Genomic DNA, 27,352 nt, shown 5'->3' on the forward strand with positions numbered 1-27,352 from the left:
TTAGGTTGATCAAGCACTTTATTAGTAGTGGGGGGAATGTGGTTGAAATCACACCTCTCCCTCAGGCTCTACTCTACTAAATCAGCTTTTTAGATTCTCTCCTACAAATGGATAAAAGTGATAGATTTTTAATTGGTATAGCATACACATCTGAAATTAATTTAAATTATTCTAAAATTAATAACTTAGGACACTTTTCATGTTGAAAACTAAACATGCATTTGTTTTTTTCCAGTCTGAACAGCTGATCTACATGGTAGTCTTCGGTCTTTTCTGGATCCAGGCTGCAATAGCTGGCAGTGCTTCCACTCTGTCTCTGAGAGCCAAAAGCCTGGGGTAGTTGTCTGCCAGGTCAGGTTTACAGGACAGAAGTGTCGTACTGCACACATCCCAGTAGAAATCAGCCCATGTTACCTGGTGGAAATGAGACAGAAAGCAATAAATATTAGTTGGCCATCTCAAAAGCAGGGACTACTAGTATTCTCAGCAAATTGCAGAAATGAAGCATGAACTGATCTGTTTTCTGTAAGTTTTTTTTAGTTTTTTATTTAAAGCCTATAATTACAGAGCTAGTAATTAGGTTGTAACGCAAGGCTTGACTTAAGTAAAAATTGGTTAAATAAAGCCCTTGCTACAACAACTACTTGCATTGTAATATTAATCTTTCCTGCGGAAACTACTGTAGAAAAGTGTTTTAATCAGTTTCCAAATAGTTTTGGATAAAAAAAGGGATTACATGTTCAGAGGGTTTTTTTCACATTTTCCTATAAATTCATTAGTGATTATAAGCAGAGTTCTAGAGAAATCTCATCTGTATTGACTAGTACAAAAGTATTTTTAATGTTCTGTGTCAACATACTTCTTTCTGAACTGGTTTAGAAAACTCAGATCCTAGTCCTGGTTTGCCCCATTTTGCTAGTAGTATGGAAAACAATCTTCACTTCACAATTGAGTGACCAATTGTGTATTGGTAAGAACAAAGAGTTAAACGAGTGAGGAGAGTTGTTTCATGGACTTTCATGAAATTCAAGAATACTCAAGGATTTTATTTCTCTGGCGACCTGATTGGAATGGGAGAAATAAAAATTATACTTACAGACTTCCCTACCAGCCAGTTGTTATCCCCTAAGAAAGTATCCAGATCTTTCAGTAACTCAGGTGCTTTGTTGGTGAGGATATCATCAAATGCTTGTTTCTGGGGGAAGAAAGAAACATAAAGATACACACCAATTTGTAAGCACAGCAGTCAGCAAAATTGAATTTTTGAGGATTTCTTACTTGTGAAAAAGAAAGCTGAAATCTGAAAAAGGTGATGCTGAAATCATTGGTCTCACCCAAACTTTAGAGTACTCTCAGTTCCCTTTGGAAGAAGACGTGTTAACATCCAAGTCAGGATTAATACAGCAAGCAGCAAGGATTTAAGGTAAGTAAAGAAATGCAGAAGTAGCTGTCATTTGGATACATGCGAACAGGCACTTTAGAATATAGGAAAGCTGAGGTAATTACCCATGAAGAGAGTTAGGTGCCCAAAACATGGCATTTCGTGGCTCAGTGAGCCATGACTTATGCCAAATGCTCCCTTGGTGAGCACCTGAGAGCTAGGTGCTGAGACATGGTGTGTGGGGTGATGCTGCTTGTTTGTGCTAACAGCCACCCAGCCACAGCACGACAGGAGCCCTGCCTTGGATTTGGGAAGAATCCATCTATAAAATACATTCCCAGTGTCTCACGGTCATTTTTTTGGAGGGCTCTTTTGGATGTTATGTTTTCTAGTGTACAGAGTCTCAAATTTCCAGAATCCCTTAAGTTCAGTCTTTGTGCTGTCAGTCAGATGCTGGTCAGTTATATTTCCTTACCAGCCCTTCTTGTGCGAGATGTGGAACCTGAGTTTTGAGATTCTGCAGGATTTGTCTTTGAACTTTTATGTTAGCAGGTTGTTCTGCTTTTTTGTCTCTACAGCAATGAGATTTGAGGTGACTAAAATATGTTTTCAAAGGCTGAAGGGTATGGGCCTTGGTATGTTAATGGATGAAGGATGAGGTTGTGTATGGTGGTGGTTATCCAGAGCAGAAAGTTTTAAGCCTGCTTTTAAAGGGTTAACCGTTTCCTTAGGAGAGGGAAACGGTTTCTGGTTTTCTCTTCTGGCCTGCACGGAATCAACTGAGATTGAAAACTGCTGGGAACATCTAGTCTGACCCATGTGGCACAGTTTGTGCAGTTAATGTGCTTGGCTTCAGTTTGGAGGAACATACTTGGGCTTGGTTAAATAAGCACTGCTGTACAGGAATGGAATTATTTCAACAGCTTTGAAATCTAGGTTAATGAAAAAAAGAATAAAATTTAGAAGAGGCAGCAGCCTAAATAGTCCCCAAAATACAGGCTGAAATAAAGTTAGGTTTTCTGCAGATTTGGTCAGATGTGACAATAGTTTTCTGCTGTCCATTAAGAGCTTAATGACTGAATGTGGTGACTGCAAGTGACAGCCGGGTTTCCAGTCAAGAAATTTCATATTTGTACCCGGTGATGTAGCATTTCATTTTTTCAGGTAAGATCCCATGCTCCCCCGGCGCCCTGTTGTGTGATCACGGCGGCAATGACCTCCCCCAAGTACACAGTCAACTCGTGGAGCTGGTGGGGACGTGACCAGGATCCACTTTCTGGAGTGGCACAACCTACTTGTCTCAACCCTGAAACTCTCCAGCAATGCATGACAAAGCTGTTGTAACGCCAGCTATTTTTCGGGGGGGGGGGGGGGGGGGGGGGGGTGTAGGGTGAAGGGAGAGTCTGTGCCTGACACAGAGGGAGCTTCCATGAGCAGCTTAGACCTCTGATCCTTTTACCTTGCTTTGGTTTTCTTTTGCTGCTCGCTAGGTAGCATAACCCATCTTCCGTCTTTCTCTGAGGGATGTGTGTTCTGTAGTCACTTGGCAGGCCTGAGGGAGTTTTTTTGACTTCACTGTGTGTAAATCACTTACATCTGGCCTTGTGAGACCATGAGATGCCTCTTCTACCACAAGGTGGTGGCAGTGGACCCAGGAGGAGAGAGGGAGAACAGCTAACAGTCAGAAGAGTGTTAGAGAGTCCCAGAAAGTAAAATTTCTCCATCTTCTTTGGCCCCAAAACACTCCCTTGCATGCATACGTGCGAACAGGCATATAAGGGTTGCCTGTGAACTCTCTCTTCCCTTTTAAATTAATCAGCGGTGACACGATCTGGGTCCTCATTTTGGAGAAGTGCTTGAGTACGAGCCGGAACACACGCAGGCGTTACTGTGGGAGTTTCCCTGTGAAGGCATGGTAGTGCTGCTTCCACACGGACACGTTAGCAACAGTGTGGCTGTGCCCAAATGACTAAAAATCATGACTCAACATCCCCTCCCCAAATTAGGAAACTTCAGGAAATTAAATAATTTATACTTCTGCATAATAAGACCTCCAAATAAATTTTCAGATTTTCCCCTGCAAGATTTCAGAGCACTCTTGTACTGCTTCATTATTTAGTTGGTTTGGGGCAACGTTTTATACTCTGTAGTTTCTATAAGATACCCTAGCTGATCTGAAATGTTACCTTTGAATAAGTGAAAGGTAGCTGTACTGGGAGTTAATAGTGAAATCTGTTGTTATACTATCATTTCCCTAGAAGGGTCAGGTCATCTGCTTGAGTCAGAGCTGCATGGAGCCATTGTAAGGCTGGAGTTAACTCATCCATCACCCTCTTCTCCCAGCAGCTGATCTGCATGCTTGAATTTGGGGCTTCTGTGAGAGGGACTGGATGGATGCCAAAAAAAAAAACCAAACCCACACAACAACAAAACAAAAAAACAAACCCCCAAACAAACAAACCAACCCCAAAACCAACAACAACCAACCAAACAACAAACACACACAAAAAACCCCCACAAACAAATGCTGTAGGACTTGCCCGTAACTGTGCATTAAAGTAGCTATGGCAGCCCGTCAGCCTGGTGTCAGTATTTGCAGAAGCACCACAAAGGACCGAGGTGGGGCTGCAGGGGTCTGAAGAGCACATCTGCAGTGACAGTGAGGGATGTGCTACCTCCTCTCTTTAGCAGCACCCGCTGGCTTACACCACTCTGGTAACTGAAAAGCTTTTGTCCCTGGCAGCTGATGTTATCCAAGATTGGCACTTACTAAAAACCAAGAAGAAATCAAGACGCAGAAGCGCAAAAAGAAGATGGAATGAGGCGGTTAATCTTGTTGAGTTAGCAGAAAAAGATTTGAGCTTAGTCTGTGACCAGATACAGGTATTGCACAGTGCTGCTGGGGTGGAAATGTCCTGTCTTTCCCCTTTGAAGAACAGTTTGATGTATGCACATATAGCATCCTTGATTCAAGATGAAAAAATATCTGGTGAAGGATGAGGTGGGAGGGAGCAGAAGACCTTGGCTGGATTAGCCTCAAGGAAGACCCACAGGGCTCTTCCAGCTCAGCCTTGCTGAGGTGAGGTGATGGACCCAGGGGTTGACACAGGGCAGTTTCTCCAGAGAAGATGCTCAGGTGGGGTCATGACTTAAGTGCTATCTTTGTTTAAATTAGTGATTGTCTTACTCTCACATCCTGGTTCTTTTCTGCCCAAGGGAACAGCGTCATGAAATCATCTATGGTGTCCACAATGGCATCAGCTAGTGCCTGTTCCACAGGCGTCTGACCTGCCAGCCCTGTGGGAAGCAAGCATGTGAATGCAGGTTAGAGACAGCATCAGCAGGGGTTTGTTGATACCCCGAAAGGTAAACTCTGTTCTTTGTGAACATTTCCATAAAAATACATGCTCTCCAGAGCTTTTTTTGATGCTGACAACATGCGTTTGAGTCTTTGCATCCAGGTGCTATTGCACCCACCTTTGCTTTTTCCCACCTCCAACCCCATACAGCCATCTGATGTAGTGAGTTGTCCTTTCCACCACCTGAGCCCACAGCCTGCCTACTGCTTCTTTATCCTTCTCCCTGCCTTCCACCATCCTATCATGTTCAGTGAAGGCCAGCACTAATTCCTTCCTGTTAATCTTTCCCTATCTCAGCTTTCAGTGTTCTTCTCTATCTCGTGATCTCTCCATCTCGGTCAACCCAATCTCCAGAAGTGCTTCTGTGGAAGTCTGCTTCTCTTTCCCCCTCTCCTGCCCATTCAGCCCCATTTATAACCTTTTTGTGACATCCTGCTTGCTTTTGATTACTTTGTTTTAATCGGGCACCTTAGCCAAACTTTGTCATGTTTGTAAATCTGCTTTCCTTCCCCCTGCAGTCTTCTTAACGCTACTGCTTTTTGCCCTTGCTCATGTTTCACAGACCTGCGTTCATACTTTCCCCTCTTTGCGGGTTCAGGTCATCCTTATCTTCTTCTCTGTTCTTCAAGCCTCACCTGGAAGTTCTGTTTTTCCCATAAACCATATGCCCTTCTTCTGCCAAGTCATTTCCCTTGCTGAAACTTTATGCTTTTGAAGCCGAGGGGTGCACCTCTCCTTTTGGACATCAAGTTCTCTGAGCTTTCAGTAAAGAGTTGTTGGTGACGGGCACCTAAAAATGCGATTTCTTAATTTTAAAGGATTAATGACACGTGTGCAGGCTTAATGGCAGAACTATCAAGTTTTGACTATGAAGGTGAAAATACTTTTTCCCCTTCCATTCATGCTCTTTTTCCTGCTGTATCTGACAGTGTGACTAACTCAAAAGGAGAACAGCATGGTCTGGGTGTGCCCTAGAACCCTAGCCTTTGGGGCTGTTGCAAGCTGATGGAAAATTGTCAGGAGAATGCCTGAATCAGAACTTTAGAGTGTAAAAGGAGCACAGCTCCAGATCAGCCTCCTGACAAGGGGCAGGGAGGGAGGCAGCGTGGGTGGAAGGCAGGCTTTCTCATCGTTTTTCATTACCATACTTCTCTTGCAAGTAGCAGATTATATCAAGGATGGAGGAAATTGGCAGGATCACAGCATTGCAGATATGCTTGAAAATACATTGTGCTAGTGCCTTGAAGAATAACGCTCTGCGCTTCTGCTTGTTTCCTCATTTGGAATATGTGAAATATTTTGAAAGGCAGGTTACATGTCTCTTCTCAGAGTGTACAACAGTAGGATAGTACTTGCTTCCTAGCCCCCCCTCTTTAATTCATTGATGTTTATCATACCACGAACACGTCTGCCTTCAGCCAGACCAGTTTTGCAGATGTTTTTGAATGGCAGTTTGCTGACCTAAAGCAAGCTCTGGCTACTCTCTTAGATTACTTGCATTACTAAGTCTTATATCACTTTAACCAGTTGAGTATTTCCTTGTCATGTAAGCGTTTAAAGATGTAAGTGATGTCACCATCCGATCTAATCTCTCTGCCAGCTCAGAATTGTTGCCTAGATCTGCTTCAGAGTGCTCGACCTGCTGACTGTTATAATTTCTCATGCTTCCAAAACCTCTTCCTTCTGGTCATCTCTCTAGTTAGCCTGGAAACTCAAAGTTTAGCTCCAGAAGAAGCTGCCCCAAGAGCCTTAGGGAAGCCACAGGTACACACTTTCTGTCGTGCAGCGACAGGTGACTAAAGTTTATTGGTTGGAGAAGTCGGCCCAAACTCCAGATATTGTGTGCAGAGGGGAAACTCAATCAGATGTAAGGAGGGGGGGAATTATTTCACACTTTTCTTTTAGGTGTACACACTTAAAGCGCAAATATGGAGCTCAGCCATGTGACTTCAGCTCTGAACATCATAGCGTTTCACACTACAGGCTGTTACTTTGAATGTTTTTTTTTTTGTCTTTTATTTGTTCTTTATGTGACATTTGAGTGAAACCCTAAACCCTGTTGTACATCATCCTTGTGGATGTACTTGCTCTGTTTCTTCTTTCTGATCTTGGAACCACAGGGGATGTAGCCCAAGATCTCATTGGGATTGCCACAGCAGCCCCAATCCAGCGAGCAAAATTGGTGCTAAATTACAGTAAGGAAGGCCACTGAACACAGGCATACCACCACACAGTGCTGCTCGGTGCTTTTTAAATCCACTGCTCTGTGAGTGGCACCTCTAATTGCATCGCATAGAATGGCATCCTATATGGTATGCTGTGTTTCTGTGGTCAGCACTTGGCACTGGCAGACAAACTACAGATGCAAGAAGAGACTGGTAACTATTAGCTGTTTGTGCCTGGGAAAAGCACTAGTGCCAGTATTGCTACACTGGTGCTGACTTCTGGTTGGCTGGGCTTGCCAAGCTGTTGGTTTGTTTCTATTTTTGCTGTGGATGTATTTTTCCTGAGCCTTAAAGGTGGGTTCAGAACAGAGCACGAAAATAGCCAAATATGTGTTACCTGATTCTCTGGCAAGGTATCTTGCTATTGCCAAGCTCTGGTGAATGGTAACTCCGTCCACTTCCAGAATGGGGATTTTGCCGAACGGGATAGCTTGAGGGGGGCAAAAAAAAAAAAAATTAAAACCAACCAAAAGTTAAATCTTAGCCCTTAACAGTGGGAGTCTGTAATAGTTGCACTTTTACCACTCAGAGGCATGTGGTGTTATAGTAATTAAGAGTTTCGCAGTATTTCTGTAGGGAAATGCGTGGACTGAAAAAAAAAAAAAAAAGTTTAAAGGTATAACCAGATTGCACTGCAAGAAGGCAGCTATAGTGTAGAAACCAGGTATTGTATTTCCTATTTCCTAGCCTTGTGCTGTAAAGCCTGAATGTGTTCCTACAGACCCTGAATTCTTTTTGCAGGGAAACTTTTCAGTGGAATCTTGCTTTTTCCTTACTTTTTCCTCCCCAGGAGACTGCCAAGGTTAAGCAAAGTAGTACTGAAGATTTTGTAGTGCAGGATCCAGTTGAAGTATGAAGTAAGAGCTTGGGTAAAGACTACAAAAGTGCTTTTTCATTTACACTTGTTTTAAACTCAGAAGCAGTGATTCTGTATTTCAGAACTTATACTGTGATGTTTCACTTATTTGTCTCTTGGTGACGACTGTTATAACTTTCACAATGAACTGCAAATGTTAAGAAGATACTCAAATTTATTCGACTTGCATTCAAAAAGAAATTCTGTCAGTCATGGGGAAGGAGCCTCCAGACCTTAAGAATAGGGGAAGACTAACTTCCCCTATATAGAACACCCCGTAACAGGTGTCATGGATATCTGTAAGAGAGTTTGAGGTAAGAAATCAATCTTATCTTCCAGTTACTATTTTTTAGTAGCATAACTTACATGAAAACTTGGACTGTTGTTTTGCCATGTTTTGGAGAAGCTGCTGGCATGATATCAAACGGGGCTGGAACCTCAGAGTAAAGCTTAAGCTGGGAAAAACTGTTGAGTTTAGGGCACTGATAATCTGCTTGTGGGAACTCGGTGCTGTTCACCAGAGAAACTTTAAATCTCTGCATTTCAGAGGATGCTATTTCATAAATTCCAAGTACGTGATTGCAAGTGCTGGTCATAGCCAAATGCTTTGTACCCAATTTTTTTCATCTGGATTACACTTTATGTAAATAAGATATATGCCAATTTTAAGTCTGTCTTGTAATGTAAAAGGGCAGTAGCAGAAAAGTGAGAACATTGGCTCTTCAAACATGCAAGGTGCTTTCAAACCCAGGAAAACTGTATTTATAGGACAGCTGGAATGACATTTGTATTCCATGAGGTGTTTTAGTTCCTAATGAAAAGGGAAAAACGATGAAACCCCATGCATTTGTGACCTCTTTACCAAGGCAACTTCATCAACGATAAACACTGCCACGTAGCTCTGTGGTTTAGCATAAAAGTATGTGAATTCCATTAGGTATGGGATCTTAGATGTCAAATCTCTATCAACAAAATTAATTGGGCAGCTGCACAAGACATCCAGGACTCCTCTATGCATGTTTTCTCTGCATCTGAACACAGTACTCATTATACCCTTTTCCTTTTTCTCCGAGTTCAGCACACTGTGAAGCCAGTATGCATTTTGATGCTGATGACTAGCAGAAACAAGAGATCTGAAAGAGCACTAGCTGCTGTACCCCAGGGAGAAAGCATGCACTACTAGTTGTTACTGAAACAATAATAGACTTATTGTACAGAAGACTTCATATGTTTATTATCCAGAGAGCAGCAAGGTCCTGGCAAGTCCATCTATTGCTTCATTGAGAATCCAGAGAGGAAAAGATGCCTCCCCAAATGCTAAACTGAAAAGCTTTCTGGTTGTGAAAATGAGAAGAGCCTTGTTTCTGCGCTGTGGATTAACGGTGCAGAGTGCCCTGAGCACCACTGCCTCCAAAGCCACAGAGCTGTGAAATAACGTTTGCTTATGCAGGATACCAGCACATCTTTCAAGCAAGCGTGAGTAGAGGGGGTGAGAGCCTGCGTGACCGCTGGACGTGCCAGCGTGGTCAGCCTACAGCCATCTTCAGGTCCCCCCGGCCCCAAACGGCTGTACACAAGTGCCTGGCAGGGAGGTGCAGCCAGCTGAGGAGCAGTAACTAACTGCTGCCCCTGAAGGAGTTAACCAGCCTTTTTCGGAGGCCCCAGTAGGAATACCACTGGGCTGATGCAGTCTTGGCTAGGTCAAAGTGACTAAGCCAGACGCTGTAGCAATAACTGTCAAAACGCGATGATCACTGCTCAGGTTGGGAAACGACAATTGCTTCATCATAAACTGAACAGACCATTTTCCACTGTGTTTACATATGGGGGAAAGTCTAAAAGCCACATCTTTGACAGACATTTCACTTCATCGATCACTACAAGGAAAACGAAAAATGGTTTGTTTGTATAGATTTTTTTTTTTTTTCAAGAAACCCTTGATTAAAGCAAAAGGGAGGGACGCATCTTTCTGATAGTTGAGAAACACAGATTAAGGTGTGAAAGGCAGCTAGGTGGCAGAGTGATAGTAATTTCATGTTCTGTTTTCAGGAATCTGCCCATTTCTGGATTCGCTTTTCTTTTTTCCTAGCAGTCCATAAGATTCAGGGGAATTGCTTTTCATTCCTTGAGATCATGAATAATGCCTACAAACTGCTTTGTCCTCAGTGCTGAACGATTTTCATTAAGATCTGGTTATTCTTTCCTGGAAAAGAACCTGAGTTTACAATTAAAAATATACAAATACAGTTTTGTATGCAATAAAAATATTCATACACTTGCATCATTCATTATGCAAGTATAAAATTAATAAATGAGAGCAAATTTTATTGCACGTTGTCCCGAGCATCTTAAATATCCAAACACATTATGCTTTGATCTATAATGAATCTTGGATTTGGTGGTTTTTGGTTTTTGCTTTTTTTTTTTAAAAAGAGAGGCAGCATATCGGTTGCCATCATTACTAAACAATAGACTCTTTAAAATATAACAGATGGCAAATGGGAGATGTTTCTTCCTTTCTTGTGTGTTCAAAATGCCATTTGATTTTTTCTTATTAAAAAAAGGAAAAAAAAAAAAAGGTGAATGTAAACATAGATTTTTTTTTTTTTTTTCTTGCTGATGAAATGTATGTATATGATTGTACACTGACTTCTGGTGAGTATTGAGTTAATAAGCTGTAAATGAATGCAATTCTGAGAGATTTGAAGAAAGCACATTTTTGCCGTGTAGATGGCTGTAAAAATCTGTTATTTCTTCCTGGGTGCAGGGCATGCTATTCTTGCACACCAGAAAGTATGGCAGATATCCAGGCTGCTTTACAGATTAATAGAATAGCAAAGAGCAGTCAAGGGGCAGAAAATATTTATAGTACATTTCCTCTGTATTAGAGGAAAAATGTATAATTGCTTATGAAGTTGCATTTTCAGTCTGGAAAAGATTAGGGAAAAAGGAAAATCTCTTTGCTTTTGAAACATTATTATCCAAAACTCTTGCAACATGACCAAAGTTTTTAGTAACCTGCAGTGAAGTATCTTTTGGCTCTTGTAACTTAAAAGAACAATTTCCTATATTGATATATTCATAGCAAAACCAGGAGATTGATTGTGTAGGTAAGTTTGGCTGTTGTGGGCAGGAATGTGTTCCCTGTAAGAACTGAAGACTTCCTTTTCCAAGTGGAGGAGGGTGGGTTTGTGTCACGCAGTTCATCCTAAGGAAGAATGTGAAGAACCTTCACACTGAGCGGGCGCAGTTTGATTGCTGGAGGCAAGGTCAAGGTTTGACAAATGACCTTGATGTGGCCTTGAGACACCTTGCCCTGTAGCCCATTTTATAAAGCGCAGCAAAAACCACAGCCAGGCCACCTACTCAGGGGCTCCAAACTACAATGGAAAACCATCTGTCTATACATGAATTGAAGCGGTTTTACCTTTAGACTCATGGATGGATAATGAGCTGCTGTGGCGTGCTTTGAGCCTCCTGTGGTGCTTTTGGCCCTAGCTCTGCTTGTTGACAACGCCCATTTAAGGAACCCTTGGGGATGTTCAAGTGTGCCATGTCTATAAGCATTGAATTAAAACTGCTAATTTTTACACATTTTCGGTGAAAGGCATGGCTTGTGCAACTCCAGATGAACAAAGCATGTAGGTTGGTTCCTGCCAGGCTCCTACATTAGATGAGCAAGCGAAAGAGGTGGCCCATGAAGCTGGAGTGTGAGAGGGATCTCATTTGGGTAGAATGAGGGTTGTGGGGGCAAATCGTGAAACAATATGCGTCAGAGAGCAATAGTGAATGAACAGTTAAGCTCAAGTAGTGCAGACTGGAAGGATGTGCATGTCACTTTGCTGTTTTTTCTTTAACCTTGATTGGTTAGGGGGCTGCTTCGTACTTACGTCAGTTTATACTCTTGTGTATCCAGATGGATGTCCTTTCCATGTTTTTCAAAACAATGTTGTCTTGCGAAGTTTCCGACTCCCACTTGAGTAAATCCATTTTAAGAAGGAAAACTAGTAAAATCTGTTGCCGTCATTGTACAAACAGCATCATTTCTCAGGAATGCACAAAATATATGACCTTTCCCTTTTAGTTTCTGCTTGCTGTTGCTCATCTGAAGTAGAAGGTGCTATGAACACTTGTGTTGATTTCCAGATTTAGACTGAATGCTCACTAAAAAGAGGAACAGGGTTTTTAAAAAGCATGCTGTTTAGATAACGAATCCTGTAGCCTTCTTTAAATTGAAATTTCTTCAGCAAATTCTTGCTTTTCCTATTATCTTGGTTATTCATCTTCAACATTGCACGCTGCAATGAAATCTGCACAGACTTTACACACCCCACGAAGAAAACTTTGACAGAGGGTGAGTGTAAGTCATCAAAATGATCTGCAGTCTTTTCTCATTTTAGGAACTTTCTATGCAGTGTTTAGGAGCTGGATGAGTTCCTTTTTACACATACTTTAATTTTGCTTGGCTTTTGTGACTAGAACTGTGGTGTTTATGTAGTCTCTGCTGGATACTAAGCAGGGGAGATGAGGCCTGAAGTGTGTTAAAAGCAAGGACATCTGTATAAATGGTGTCCATCCCATGAAGTCCCTAAGGGCTTGGGGTAACTATTCCCATCCTGGCAAGCCTATAGGTTCTCACTAGTGTTCAGGCCTTCCCTGTGACCATGAACAAGTCTCTCTTCCTCCTGGGCATGACACTGGATGGTGTTCATGTGGGCCTGTTTCTCTGTCAAGGACAGGGAGGGCGAACACAGCATTGAGTTGAGTTCAGTTTTGTCCAAGCCCGGCAGCTAGTCTGGCTGGCTGCTGGCGTGGAGAAAACAGAGCTTAGCGCTGTGCTCCTTAGCTTTTTCTTCCTTTTCCACTCATCTTAACTTCTGTGTTTAAGCATTTGATTGTTCCTCAAAACCTGAATAATTAATAGTTTTGCTCTCAAGAAGCTTAGATTGAATGCCATAGTAAGGCAGCTGGATTGGACAAAGATGGAGGAAAATAAATGTCACCGCCACGCTTCTTACTACAATATCTCTGTCAAAATAAATTTTCCTTTGCCTTGAAAGCTAACTGTAACTTCTTTTCCTTTCCATTCATATTTAAATTGGATCATGAGGAAAAAATATGAGATAATTTGTATCTTCCAATAAGTAGTATATGAAAGATACATTTTTTTTGTAAGGCTGACAGAGGAGCAAGCTCCCTGGGAAGTGATTGGCCTGGAGCTGGGAGGCATCCAGAATCCATATTTTCTAGAAAAGGATGACCAGAATGGTGCTCTGATTTAACTTCAGCCCAGCTTTAGTGTTGTAGCCATTACAACTCAGCAGCTCCCACGTTTTACTAAACTTCTTAACTGCTTTGGAAATTCATCTAGACATCAATCATCGTAGAGGCTGCTATGAAAGGCCATTATGAGGAGAAAATTAAAAATGTTAATTAACCCTTGGTAAACCTGTTAACAAACTTTTTATGATATGGAAAGAGAAACAAAGATATCCAAAAGTTAAATGACTTAACCAACATTGGTTAATGAAGTAGATAGAACTAAAAACTGTATGGCTTAGGATTTCTAGGATGCCTCTTCTCCCAGTGTTTCAGTGGTAACTGTGTTGCAGCTGGGCATATGCTGTGGTGAACAAGTACCGTACATGTAAAGGTTCACCGGGAAATTCATGATGTGAGCACTGAAGTAAAGGCATGGGAAGGATTTTCCTTCATTGCTGCTTGTGCTGGCTTGGACACTGGGGACATCATCAACATTGGCTGATAGATCTTGTCCTGAGATATGAATGCCTCTGTAGCCTAAGTCACTACTTATGCTTTGTCTTTTTAATTTGTCTTACTTAAAAATCAGTATGAAAAACTCTGCATAGAATTATACTTTGCTAATATACTCTGAACTTTATTTCAGGACATAAGTGGGTGTGTGTACATGTGAATATATGTGTAGTTAAGTATGAAAAAATCCTATGCAGAGCTTTCCTCTATTCCTCTGAATTCTCAGTCTCATGTTTAGCTTCTGCCCTGCTTCCCTGAGAACTGCAGTGGGAGATATATAAGCTGTATCACATGGTCAACGGGTTTAAGATCTTAAAAAGAGAAGGTTTTTGAAGTCAGCTATCCCTAAGTGAAAATATCCCTTTTTCGGTGCTTTCTGTGGGTTGTTAGCTAGTGTTGTCTAGATTTGAGTGCCACAGATGGGCTTCAGTTGGCACTTGGACATCAGTAATGCTTGAGTACTTGTCATTCAAGTCCCTGAGAATGTTATGGGAAAGATCAAATTTTACTGGACCCTACAAGAATTTGGTAGCTTGCTGGCTGGTCTTCTTAAATGGTGCGAAAGCATACCAAGAAACATTGCTTGATCAATGGAAATCACATTGTCCATTAGTTGTGTATTTTCCCCAAATTAAAGTATTATTCTTCATTCAAGACATGCAAAGTAGAAAAACACAGGCCAAACCCATGAAATGAAGACACAGATATTTCTGATTTCATATCCCCAGTCTCCAAACTCAAGATTTGTTTCATTTGAACTAAGGTTCATGAAGAGAAATAACAAACTTTTTAAGAAATAAGTTTTAATAGCTGGAAAGAGGTTCCTTGTAACTAAAAAACATGAAATGGAGTATTGTAGCCTGAAGAGTACTCTCAGAAGGGCTGTTCTTAGGAACAATGATATTTTAGCACTCTTCTTATTCTTTTGTTTTCTCTTTACTGTATCAACCGATTTCTTTTGTTCTCTCTCATCACCTTCTTTCTCTGAAGACATTTCTGGTTGCAAAGCAGTATCCTTGACATTTATTTCCGATTTGGCTTTCTAAAACTGGGGTGAAGGATGCAGTGTGGTTTTTGAGACCAAAACCTCCAAAGAAGCTGGGAAGATTATCACACACCTGGTCAGCTTCAAGCAGACAAAAGCTGAAGTGAATTGATAAGGAGTAAAAGCCCAGCTGGATGACAGCTGGTCAGTCATTTTAGACAGTCTGAAGATTTCCAACCAGAATTCTGTGTGAGCATCAGGAATGATGTTTTGACTGTCTAGTCAATAAATTCCCATAAGCTTCACTAGAGCCAGGCATTAAATGTGTTTCTGGTCATGAAACAAATAGTTACCTCAATCGCTTTGGGTTTTGACCACATTTCTAGCAGAGCATTGGATATAAGATCCCATGCTACTTACTTGGTTTGATTTTGGGCCAGTCTGCTGCTGCTATCCTGTTGTCTTCATATTTCTTGCCCGAATAGGCAAACAGGTAACGGCTGATTTCTGCTCGTCCTCGCAGATTGAAGTATGTCAGCTTGTACTGTGGCATGCTGGATCCCTGAAAGGGAAGACACCGTGTTGCTTTTGGTATGAGTAACTTGACTCCTTTTTTACAAAAACACATCATATGCTTGTTTTTGAAACACATGCTTGTACAATGCAAAGGACATATTATGCTAAGCCGTGGTGTGTTGTACTTTGCAATCACTGCATTAGTCACACCTTTTCGTTCTGCACTTGTCAGCCACAATATTCAAATGTAGACAATGACAGTTAAACCTGCAGTTCCTCCTTGTGTATCTCCAGAACGATGGCTTGACGTTTTTCAGACATATTTTGAACTTTCAGCTTTCATTTACTTTTCCTGTGACTCAGCCTGTATTGCTTATGGAGACTTTCATCCAAGACCAAATCACGAGAATTGCCAAACTATTGTGACTTTTCTCATTAACTATTACCCTAGTCACATAGACAGTCAACCCAAGTTATTTTAGAAGGAAAATTTGCTATGGAAACCAGTCTACACTGTTGTTTTGAGAAAGTCATCATCAAATTCTCACTTTCTTGTAAAGAAGACATAAGAAAACTTGAAATTACTGTATTAGGTTTTCATGTGAGGTTTTTTTTTTCCCTTCAGTTCTAGTTAGAAGTCATGTAACAGGAAGACTCTGTTTGTTTCTCAGACTAACAAGCAATAAAAGACAATACTCCAGAGTTTGCACAACAAGGATGGTACAGAAAAGGTGAATGGCTAAGGCCACTTTAAACCAAAAAATAAGCTTTTAAACTATGCACACATAGCATCTCAGTAAGAGAGATCTATGAGTTCAGCTGAGATTTAAATGTACCAGCTCAAGGAAATTTAAAAAAACCATCCACTTCCTCACCTAAAGCAAAACCGTTTCACATTTTGGCCTTAAAGTAGACCTTGCATGTCATTTACCCTTCTTTTCTATCCATCAGATCCAGTGTTATTAATAAAGCATGTATCACAGATCATCTGTACTAGAGAAGAAAGGGAACTGTTTTTTTTAAATGAATAAGTGCTACTACACAATCTGGCAATAGAAACAACCCCCTATTTAGTCATCTTGCCTTTGAAAACATACACTTCAGGGCAGATGTATCATCAGCTCCCACTTTAGAGGCAGAGGCTCTTTGTTCACAAACTGGGAAAGCTTGCATTTAACTCATGCTGAAAAGAACAAATTACCCTTGCTGCTTTCTCCTCCAAAGTCAAAACATCTACTTTCTGTCCTCAGAGTAACAAAGGCAAAAATAATCACAGGAAATGAGCACAGTGGAGGCTGCTTAATTTATCGTGAAAATTACCTGCTCCCCTATAACACACAGCAGGGCCAGAAGACATTATTAGTAAATGGGTATTTTTCACAGTTGATGGCCCAGCAGAGACAGAGTTACCAATGGAGATGTCTGCAAGTGCTTCAAAGCAAAGACACAGCTACAGTTATTTTTTTTTTTTAAGCCAAGCAAGTATGCTCCTCTGCACCATATAAAAGAGGAAAGCCTCAGGCAAAATGGGTTACATTAGGATGTGATTAGTTTTCTAGATGTGTTAATTGCCAGAAAATACATTTGTCTGCTGCTTGGCAAACACAGCTTGTAGATTACAGGTGTAACTGTTTCTTTCTCAAGAGAGAGAGAAATTTTAAGAATTCCAAATTTTTCAAGCATATTTTAGGTAAGTGGCAAAACTTTGCTTCTCTATTTTCAGATGTTGTGCCCAGTTTTCTTACTTATTATGCTTTATTGTGCTTATATAATAATAGTATATATTATTATTCTTTATTATTTATTTATGCAGGATGAGTTTGGATTATATGTCTACAAAGGTAATGTAAGAAGGGAGGATGAGATTGCAGCTTTTTTTTTCTTTTTTTTTCTCTATATGTCCCTGCTTCCGATTTTGTGTGGTTATTTGAGAGCAAGGAATGGCATTTTTAAAGGAGCATGTGTTATCTGAGGTTCAAATTAGGCATGACTTCTTGATTTGGGAGTAAAAAGGGGGGGAAAAAAAAAAACAAACACTTGATTCTTACTTTACGGGTTTTTTTAGAGTCAAGAGAATACTAGTGATTCTGTTTACATTTGGAGAGGATATGACCTTTAACATGCAACACCCCCAGTGTCTGCTTCCCTTCTGTAGGGGTGTCCGCAGAGCTTTCTTCATAAACAGCGTTAGTAGTTCTAATGCCCTGGACTTACTACACTGCTCACAGGTGGCTCCTGTACCTCAGCTACCCCTGTCCTGCTTAGCCCTGGGTTAGTGGGGAGTTGTTGACAACTGGAAGGCATTTAAAGCACAAGATTAGAAAATTTGAAGTTACAGTCGTGAGGAAGGCAGTAGACAGCTACATATAGAGCAGGCTGGAGATGAGTGAAGCATAAGATTTCTGGGGGTGAATATTTTGAAAGAGTCTGATTCTTACTGTGGGAGAACTTTGTATACAAAGACATGTATAATCAGGAGTAGTGAGATGATGTAAAGAAAAGGGAATTTTGGCTGAAGACCAGGAAGTCCTCCTGGCTGTTGTAGTAGACTGTGGAATATTTTGGTCTGTCAAGAAAGCAGTGGAAACTATTGTTTGAATTGTCTAAAGCAAAGCTAAACAGATTTCTAATGAATGCACTGTAAGAAATAATCAAATATTTGCAGTGCTGATGCACATTTAAACTTATGATTTTTTTTCCCATCTGTGAACAAAACACAACCCTACAAGGAGTTTACAAAAAATATTTGACATTTTAAATGCCTCTATAAATCTATTGTAAGCATGTTTTAGTAAACGTTTGTTGGTTTTATTTTATATTTGTATTCACTGTGAAATGTCAGAAGTAGCGCTTCCTAAACAATTCCACATAGGTTTCTAAAGAAAAGAAATGGTTGTGTTTAGAATAGCTTTTTCCAAGCATACAAAGAAAACTGTTGGGTTTTCTCCTTATCCTCCTTTACCCCATTCTGTCAGTGTGTTTTGTAAAGGAACAGAACACAAGGAACAAATTAAAACAATTTAAAATCACCCAAGGTGATCAAATGATTGAAAAACGTCACTTTCAGGGAAGAAGGTCTATTTTGGGTCTTTAATGTTATACTTTTGTTTTTATTGGCGGGGACAGGAGAATTTTTAAAACTCTTGAAAATTATTTTTCTTTTTTTATTTTTGGTCATGACTTAAAAGCACTAGAAGACATTGATGGAGGGAGAAACTTAGTGCTCAGACTTGCAACCATTTAGCCACCTGCCTAGCGCTATTAAATTTGTCTGGCTGAGTTCATTGCAAAGCCAAGTGTGTATAAGTGCAGGAGCGGGCTGATTTACTTTCCACCAATAAATCTGCCATCTAAGCAGTGGTTTTTCAGTTTCTAAAGCCATGAATACATGGCTGCGTCCCATCTGTACACCTGCCCTGCCCTATGTTGACAGTCAGCACCTGAGGAAACTTCAGCCCCAGTTTTGTCACGTGCAACTTTCAAAGCAGTGAACTCAACTAGTCTGAATTTACTATTAATTTAGCTTTAATACTTTAAAGTTGTTGACCCACTTAGCTGATTTTCTAGCTTTCCTCTGCGGCTTTCTTAAAGCCGGCTTAACTGGCTTTAACATACCTTTAAACAAAAGATTAATGGATCTTGTGATTAAACTGAACTTTTGAAGCCACTTGGTGACAAACTCAAACAGAAAATCTGAGAGGAGGTCAAAAGTGTGGAAAAGTGGTTTCCACATTACTCATGAGTCAAAATTCATGTTGAAGTTACAAGTATCTCAGACATCTTAGTCCATATTTCAAATAATTTAAAACTATTTATGACTTTATGGAGATACTGTATTACCTAATTAATTTGGTATGCTTTTATTCCAGTTGAAGCAGGACCAAGAAATCAGTTTGAAAACTTCATGCCAGGTTAGGGTGAAAAAAGGGAGCCCAGGAAATAATCAGCGTCATTCTTCGAGAACTAAAATGCTGAATTTCAGAGAGCGCTGGTACAGAAAAGAAGAAACACTGGTATAGAAAAGAAGAAACACTGGCACAGAAGAGAAGAAACACTGGCACAGAAGAGAAGAAACACTGTCACACCAGAAACTGTATAAACATACCAATAGGACACAGAAGCAGACATTTCTGGTCTTTGAAAGGTATGCAATACTTTTGTTTTTACTGGATGACAGTGTACGTGTCCCTGCTCTGTTTTAAAGGGTAAATCACAAGCACACCGCCTGCATTTCTCCTGCTCAAGATGAATTTCAGCTGTGTGCTCAGCGCAACCTAGAGCAGGTTCCCTCTGCCAGCCAGTGTGCAGTCCTGCATGCCCAGCCTGAGCTCTGCCTCATGAAAGTAAACACCAAAACTCTGGTGGGTTTTGGAAAATCCAGACCTCAAAGTAATACAAGGAAATATTCCTCAGGCTAGAAACAGACATGAAAACCTAGATGCATATACTCAGTATGCGAATTCAGAAAAAAAAATCTTGGATAAGCTTATTAATATTTGAGGCAACAGGCAGCAGAGAGATTTCCCCCAAGCTGCTGGTGGAGGGGGAGAAACCAGCTAAGTTGAGCTATTTTTTCACATCCATCCAAATTCTGACAAAAGACCTCATGGTGCAAAGTTTCCTTAAATTGTACTTTGCCCTGTGAGAAATTAAGGGTTTTTTTGCCTTAAAGTTTCAGCATTGTTAGAGGTTTTGAAAAAGCTCAACTGTTCCCTTCAAAAAGCAGAACCAGTGGGGTTGGGTTAAGGTTCATCTGGGTATTTCTAAAAATTTGGGGCTTGAGCTGTGTGCCTGGAAGAGACGATGCATTGCACTGTATGTCTATTTATGTAACATGAGAGTCCTTCATTAATTGAGGAGTCACTTATGGAAAACACCACAGCTAGCACCCGACACAACGCTGCCCTGGCCATGGGCCTGCCAAAAAGGGGAAGCTGGAGGTCCTGGCTGCCTAGTGTCATCGTCTGCACATGAATTGTGACCAGACCAAGATGTGGTCCTTGAGGGAGGCCCCATTCATCTCCCTGTGCTTGGGGCTGCATTTGTGAACTCAGGGCCTGTGATCAGTCACCAGAAGAGCAGGCTGGACCTTAGGATCTCCTGGGGAAAGCCAGTGCTTGCTGAAGAGCATGAGAAAGGAATGTGCTGCCATGTCTCATGAGGAAAGTGAAAAAGTCCCTCTGAGTAGTGAGTGATGATTCAGTCAGTGGATACCTCTGTTTATGTTCTTATAAGATTAAGCCATTATATCCGTTTGGAGTGTTTGGGTTGCTGGAGTTGATATTATAAGTTCCATTTTCATGACTTTATAAGATGAAAGTGCAACAACAAATCAGCTTCCACTCACATAAGTCTACGGGTATCTTTCTGCCAAGAAGTATCTTGCTTCATGAAGTGTGAAACAGAGTTTTTGCCTTCTCTAACCAGTAATCTAGCCAAAGCTGAAAAGCTTGGTAGACACTGTTCGTTCTTTTGTTTTGTTTTGTTTTTCTTAGTGCTGATTTTAAAGCAGTTTCTACTTCTTTACAAGGTGTTTCTGCAAAGTTGCCCTGTAAATTAGATGAGTAGGTTTGAAATAGATGCATACCCAATAACCTGATTTGGGTATCCTACTGAGCTGGAGGGGGCACTGAAATTTCAGCCAATTCATATATTTACTCATGTATTTCTGTGATGTCATAGATGTAGCACGCCACATATATACAGCTTGAAGTTCTTATGACCAGTATCAGCTGAGCATTTTCCATTAATGGTAACAGAGGGATTTCAGAGGGAAAACTATTTATTTTCTTCCTTAGTACCAGTCACAGGGCCCAGTGGTGCTAATGTCAATTAGGAAACTCAATTTAGAAAGGGAAAGGAGAAAAGCTGGGTGGGTCTATGGGATTTTTTGCTTTGTATATACAGACAAAAGAGTCTTTACATATTAAAGGAGAGTTTTTCCTTAGGCTATTATCTCAGGAGTGACCTATCCAAATATGAGGCCTGGATTTTTCGTTCTGGTCCTTAGGGGTTGAGAATAATTGTGTTACTTTATGAAGTACAGATAAAGATTTTTAACCAGGTAAAATACTTACTCTGCTTTATTTCACCTGAGACACATTAGGAATATAAGTTCAGTTTTGTCTGTCTTGCTTATTGTCCTTCTCAGAGATGCAAATTCCTCATCTCTGTATTTGGGGAGCTGAGTATTAAAGCAGCTTTCTCCTTCCTCAGTTTTAAAAAATGTTTCCCTGTCCAAGTTAGTCTTCCTGACTTCACTTTTTAAATTTTCAGTGGAAGGAACCAGAGAGACAAGACTTAAGTAGTTATTGTAGAAGGCAAGTAAAGAAAAGCTTCCACAGCTATAACTTTATAATATGCACTTTGCAGTTTTAGCAAGGTAGGAAAGAGAAAATGTCCATGTCCAGTATTTCTTCCTTTTTATTTAACCAACATAACTTATTGGTCAGAAAGGTTTGGGGAAAGGCATGCTTGGTTAACTTTTGCTTGAGCAATGCTGAAAGGGCAGGAGCCAGCTGGAAAGCAGGGCACAATGCTGGTCAAATTGATTGCTGCAGAAATGCCTTAAATTTTTTCCCTAGGATGAAAAATTATTCTTTCTAAAGACTCTCTTTGTTTATTTTTCATGTCTAAATTCAGAGCTGAAATTACAAACAGAAATAGTGATACACTGGCTGTTTTTGGAGAAAAAAGATTTTGATGGTGAGAAATCCATCCATGCCAGCAAGAACCAGCCTTGGGGTGGCTGTTGATTCCCTTCTGTTAGTCCTCACTTGTGAGAAAGGTCAGTGACTCTGCCTGGAAAAAGCACTGGCTTAATCCAAGCTGTTTATCCAGATGTAAGTAGCACTAAGATAAATAACTTTTGCCTTTTCCCTGGAAAAAACTGAGGGGTGGGTAAAGTAGTTATCTTACGTGACGTACTCCCTGATTGGGGAAGTTAATGACTTTGGGATTCCTGTTAAGAAACAGAGAACTGAAGAATCGTGATGGTCCTCTCTTATGGTAGAGCAAAAAGGAAAAACGCTCACTCTCCTTTTCTCAGGCATAAACTTCTGCTTTTAACACAGAGTCAGAAAATATTAGAAGATTAAGAGATATTTTCAGCCTTTGAAAACTAAAAATAGTAATGATTTGTTCATTTGTGGATTTTTCTGACAAAAGATATTTTTATTAATTTTTTTAGCAAAGAAAATAAGAAAATTTCTGCCCCTCTTTTGGGGGAGAAGGATTGAAGAACATTGGCAGATTAATGGAAGACTGCAAATCTTTCAGTGAAAGATTTCCATAGCAAGGTCTGCTTTGACAGAGAATAAAATGAAAAGTTTTAAGTAATTCTAATTCCTGTCAGCTCTCAGTCTGAGGTAAACTCTCTTTCTGAAGAGTGATGATCTCTTTTCCCGCTCCAGCCCAATTATATAAAATAAACATTTTAATTTGATCCTTTCTTTTTCTATGTCAGATAGTAGTCTGGACCTTTGAGAGAAAAAAAAATATCTGCACACTCTTTTTTGTTTAATATATAAATCATCTGAAGTAAATATTTATGCAATTTGATGTAGGATTGAGTTTTAAAATAGCAAATCCCAAATGTGTTGGTTGTGGCCTGATACTTCTCAGCATGATTTTCAAGATTAGATATATGCATGGCTTAAAGCACATGGTTTTTTTTTGTTTTGTTTTGTTCTTTTATTTTGGTGGAATTTTTCATGTCTTTAACCAGTTGTGCTCATTATTTACAACCTGTGGTGAAAATTAGCCTCTTAACATAAGAAAAGTTTTTAAGGCATTGCTGTGGGATTACTGAGGAGTACTAATGATATGAGTATCATAAGTGACCTGATGAGTAAAGCTCTGCTGTGAGGGTGAGGGATTTTGGAAGTCAGATCTGTCAACATGTGGGTTTAAAAAAAGAGGCTGTAGGAGACCCTAAAGCAATTATCTGTCCAAGGAAGCTCCAGGCTTGGTTTGCTGATGTGGGAAATCGGAGCTCTAGAAAAATCCTTTGAAGACACAGGGGGGGAAAACACATCTTGGTGAAAGTGGAGGATTAGAAAAATACTTATTCTGAGAGGGTTTTCTGAAGGTGAGAGTCCAATGTGACTCGACAGTGAATGGATGGTAACTGTCAAGACTGCTGTTGAAGGAGGACACCAGGGTCCACTGGTTTTCTCCAACCTGACTTTGCAGCTGCTGCTCTTCATCTGACTGCCCCTCGGGCAACTGCAGTCAGAAGGATAAGACTTCAGATAATTGGAGTTCACCCCATTCCTTTCAACTGAAGTGGATGAGGGAGCACTTGCATGTCAGCAGGTACAAGGAGGCAGAGAGGCGGTGATGGACAGGGCTTCGCTGGGCTGCTCCTCCTGCCTTGTGTGCCAGGCTCTTCGGTTTAGGGCCTGAGCATCTGTGATGATTTTGCTTTCTGTCTGATCCTCAGGCTTTTGATTTGCAGCTACTTGGCCCCAGTTTTATGTAAATAACTTTTTAAATTGTTTTGTGCGGCCTCCCAAGCTGTAATGAACTTCAAATGAATAAATTGCACACCTGAGACCACGAAATACCGGTAAAGAAAATTGCAAGAGGAGAGATCTCAGGAAATATGCAGACTAAGGAGTGGTTAGGATGGTTTCTCAGGAGAGACTATTTAAGTCTTTTATTTCCTCATCAGATGTTTTAAGAATTCCCTGAAGCATTTTGTGGTAGAGCAAAAGCCTAAATAATGTTAATTCTTGCCAACACCAGTCATTCCTGTAAAATTCATGCCTTGCATCTGTCTCTGTAGTCTTCAGATAAACCAGCGCCCCCTCACAATATCCCTACAAAGCAAGGAGTGCAGTTGTGAATCATGTTGCTGTGTGTTAAGTGTTTTTTGTCAGCTCTCCAAAGGCAGCTGCTGTTTTTGCCAGGATGATGTCATGTCCATTCCTGAACTTTCAAGTGTGTCCAGCACAGTAATTTGTATAATAACTGTCTTGGCCACCTAGCAACTTTCCTTGGATGTGAAAAAAACAAGCATTTTTCCTATCCCAGCCACGTGTATATGTGTGTGTATATCTGCAAGGGGGAGTACAAACACCAAATCCTTCCCCCTGCTAGTCTAAACTACTTTGCTCTTGAACTGTTGCATGTTGTGAATCTGCTGCACAATTTGCCAAAAATAAACAAGATTACGGGCATGAAAGAAAAAGAATTATGTAGGTTTCTCAGCACGATATATGTTCCCTGTAGCCGGCACAGGTGAGACCAAGCAAGGTTTTATTCACTTTGCAGAGCTCTCCAGCACCACCCACCAGGTCTCCTGGTCAGGAATTCCTGGTGGCCCCTGGCTCTGCCCTGGGGTGCCTGGCACATACTGCCCTGCCCAGGAGGCATGAACACAGTGGCCTGGGGCACAGATCTCATGTATTTTCAGATATTTTGAAATTGTTTTCATGGCCAGAGTGAGCCTGAGGAGATGCAGGGCCTCCCTAAAAGGCTCTTTGGACATTGCCAGTCTTCTTGAGAGGATCAGTGCTGGCAAGTGTGGACCCACAGCCCTGTACAACACCTGGCCAGAAGCTTAAGGACCACCTAAATTTGGCTGTGAGCAGTAAATGTCCAAGACCCTATGAGTTATAGCCACAAACTGCTCAGTACGTAAACCTCTAACCTCTGTGTCCCTACACTTAAGAAGAAAGTACTTTTAGCTGCGGTTTGCAGCCAATTTCACCTTTGTTCGTGGAAACACCAGGCAGAGTCTGGCTCTGGGGCAGTGCTCATTGCTGCAGGTTCCTTGCACAAAAAAAAGATGCTTGTTTATCTGAGGCATACAGTTACAGAGGCTGGTGTCCCATATTTGTTCTTTCCTGTTGTCAAACATCAACTAATGAAAGACTGTGAGACAGTTCAAATCATCCTTGCTGTATACCTTTCTTTGTTTTCCTTCTCCCTTTGCCATCTGCTGCCCAAATCCAAAGCATAGATGTGTGTCTGGTATTGCTGAATGTCCTTGCTTTCCCTCCTATTCCATTTCATGCTCATGCTTTAGAGAGTCATTCCAGCAGTGTTTTATGTCACTTCTAAAGAGGTGCAAAATTAAGCATTTAACTTTTTGCAGTTCATTGTTACGTCATTCATAGCTTATTTTATGGGATTTGTAGAAGATTGACTGCAGATAACTGAGTTTCTTCAAAATGAGGGCACTTTAAAATGTGCATGTTGGATTTGGCAGAATCTTTTTTTTATTCTTCTTCTTTCCCCCCCTTCTTTCTCTGCCCCCTTTTTCCTTCTTTCTCTACACACACCCCTACCCCCCCCCCCCCCCCCCCCCCCCCCCCCCCGCCTCCCCTGGACTCACTGGCAAAAGGGTGAAAAATTTACCTGTTTGAGATTTGCAGCATATATGATAAGTCTTCAGCTGATGTGAATAAGCAGAGCTTTTTTGTGGCATGGCATGCCACTTGCAAATCAAACATCAGCGATATGTCAGTGGCTCCTAGGCAGTGTAATTACTTGCCCGTGAGATTTTGATCGAAGGTATTTTGAAACTGAGAGCCATCTTCAATTCCTTCTGCTTTCTAACTTCTTAGAAGAAGGTTGTGCATGGCAGATGGCAACCAGAAATGTTAAGAGCAAACCCTTAGAGCAGCAGAGTATGTTTGTCAGTGGCACAGGAGTGTGCTGCACTGAAGATGACTGGCTAACATGCTTTCATGTGCAGAAACCCAGAATTTTAGGAATTACTTTGCATACATTCTCAGTTTAAAATTTGGAGAGCTTCAGTCTTATTTCTATTCAGATAGATTTGATTATGTGTCTGGGTATGCGTGCTTCTGCATCAGGGAGTAATTCACACTATGTACACGTTTTTAGGGAGAGGTGGATTCTATTTTGGATTAAAGAAAACAAAAGAATAAACACAAGTAAACTTAGAAAGGCCTCTGTGACTATTTTTTTTTTCCCTTACAAAAGTTGCAACTTTTGAGTATGAAAGTCCCAGTGTTTACAGACAGTTCTAAGGAACATAAAAGTCCATGAAAAATACTTTAACGCTACAGTTTGTTTGCTTAGATAGTTTGAAATGAGCAGTGAATAAAGGATGGCTTTTAACAGAGGAAATGAGTGCAGGAGGATTATGTGCATGGGCAAATGACAGCAGTTAGAATTTAAAGAAAAAAAAAATCCTGAACAGTTATTCAGAATACCATTTTGAAGTAAAAGACAAAATGAACAGCAAAAAAACCCTGTGAGTTTTGATAAGGGGGAAAATGGAAGGAGTGGAAGCAGATGTGGGACGTTTTCCTCTATAGAGTAATAGTGGGAATTAGGACAAGAGGATGTTATTCCATTGGTGAACTTCAAGACACGAATTTGGAAAACTAAGAGAGTAGTACACAAAAGCGACCTAGAGGAACTGGTTAGTGCTGCTTAATATTAATCTAATTCCTCTGACATTAGTCTAGGCTTGGCTTGTTTATGTAAGTGAATGCATATAAGTCAGACTTTACATCTAATAGAATATTGCTTTGAAATGTGTTTTCACTTACTGAAAACTCCCTGCAGAATGCCAGAAGCTTTCCCACACCAATTTTTTGCTGCTATGCTGATGGGATTGTTTTTTCTTTGGGCAGTGTCTCTCTGATACTTACCCTAATTATCAAAGTAGCTCATTACTGACAGCATCAGGCACTGGTGAGAAACAGGGGCTTGCTGTAACAGCAGGCTAGTGATCTTTTTGCCTTTAGAAAAGCAGTTCATAATTTCTGAAGTCTGATTGTAGCAGTGCTTGTGATTGTACAGATGTCTTAAATACAGCAGGCAGTTTAAAGATGCCTGTAAGTAGCGAGAAAAGTATACAGATGGGGGACTTGAGTTACGCTTGCAGCCGCTGCATAAAGCTCACGGTTATCCCTCTCTATGCCAGTAGAAATAGTCAGAGACTCATGTTGAATAAATCTGACAAAACTCTAAAAATTAAATGCTCTCGATACTTGCTCTACATTGGCATAATTTGACAAGACTAGACCCCTCGCAGCTGGTGTAACAGTAGCCCTAGGGAGGGCAGAATAGGATTAGAAGAAGAAAGGGGAAAGAGAGGAGCCAGGCTGTGGCAGTAAGCAAAGCCAAAACAGAACTCACTCTGGTGCAGCGATACGTGGTCCCTTCCTCAGTGCACAGGAGTCCCTTGAGTGCCAACCTCGGTGCAAAAGCCTCATATATACTGTTTATTAATATGCAAACCACTCCCCGTGACAAGTATGCCATCATGAT

At 40.8% G+C, this 27,352-nt stretch overlaps 1 protein-coding gene across 1 annotated transcript; it reads right to left on the reverse strand.

Moving 5' to 3' along the window:
• On the reverse strand, positions 1-27,352 carry HPGDS (hematopoietic prostaglandin D synthase). Its single transcript, XM_033004490.2, has 6 exons — positions 27,221-27,352; positions 15,002-15,143; positions 7,303-7,395; positions 4,569-4,678; positions 1,097-1,195; positions 1-414 (listed from the first exon to the last, which is right to left on the reverse strand). The coding sequence occupies exons 1-6, from the start codon at positions 27,347-27,349 to the stop codon at positions 250-252; spliced, it is 738 nt and encodes a 245-aa protein (XP_032860381.2). The 5' UTR covers positions 27,350-27,352; the 3' UTR covers positions 1-249.

This window comes from Tyto alba, unplaced genomic scaffold, assembly GCF_018691265.1.
Source record: "Tyto alba isolate M040663 unplaced genomic scaffold, T.alba_DEE_v4.0 Super-Scaffold_6, whole genome shotgun sequence".
Lineage (NCBI taxonomy): Eukaryota > Metazoa > Chordata > Aves > Strigiformes > Tytonidae > Tyto > Tyto alba.

What these genes read in the sequence shown, in the direction of transcription:
- HPGDS (XM_033004490.2), bottom strand. Translation starts at nt 27,349, where the DNA reads ATGATGGCATACTTGTCACGGGGAGTGGTTTGCATATTAATAAACAGT. An exon ending in ATACCTTGCCAGAGAATCAG is followed by an intron (nt 4,679 to 7,302) that starts GTAACACATATT and finishes TGCTTCCCACAG; the next exon opens with GGCTGGCAGGTCAGACGCCT. An exon ending in AAAAGAACCAGGATGTGAGA is followed by an intron (nt 1,196 to 4,568) that starts GTAAGACAATCA and finishes TTCTTCCCCCAG; the next exon opens with AAACAAGCATTTGATGATAT.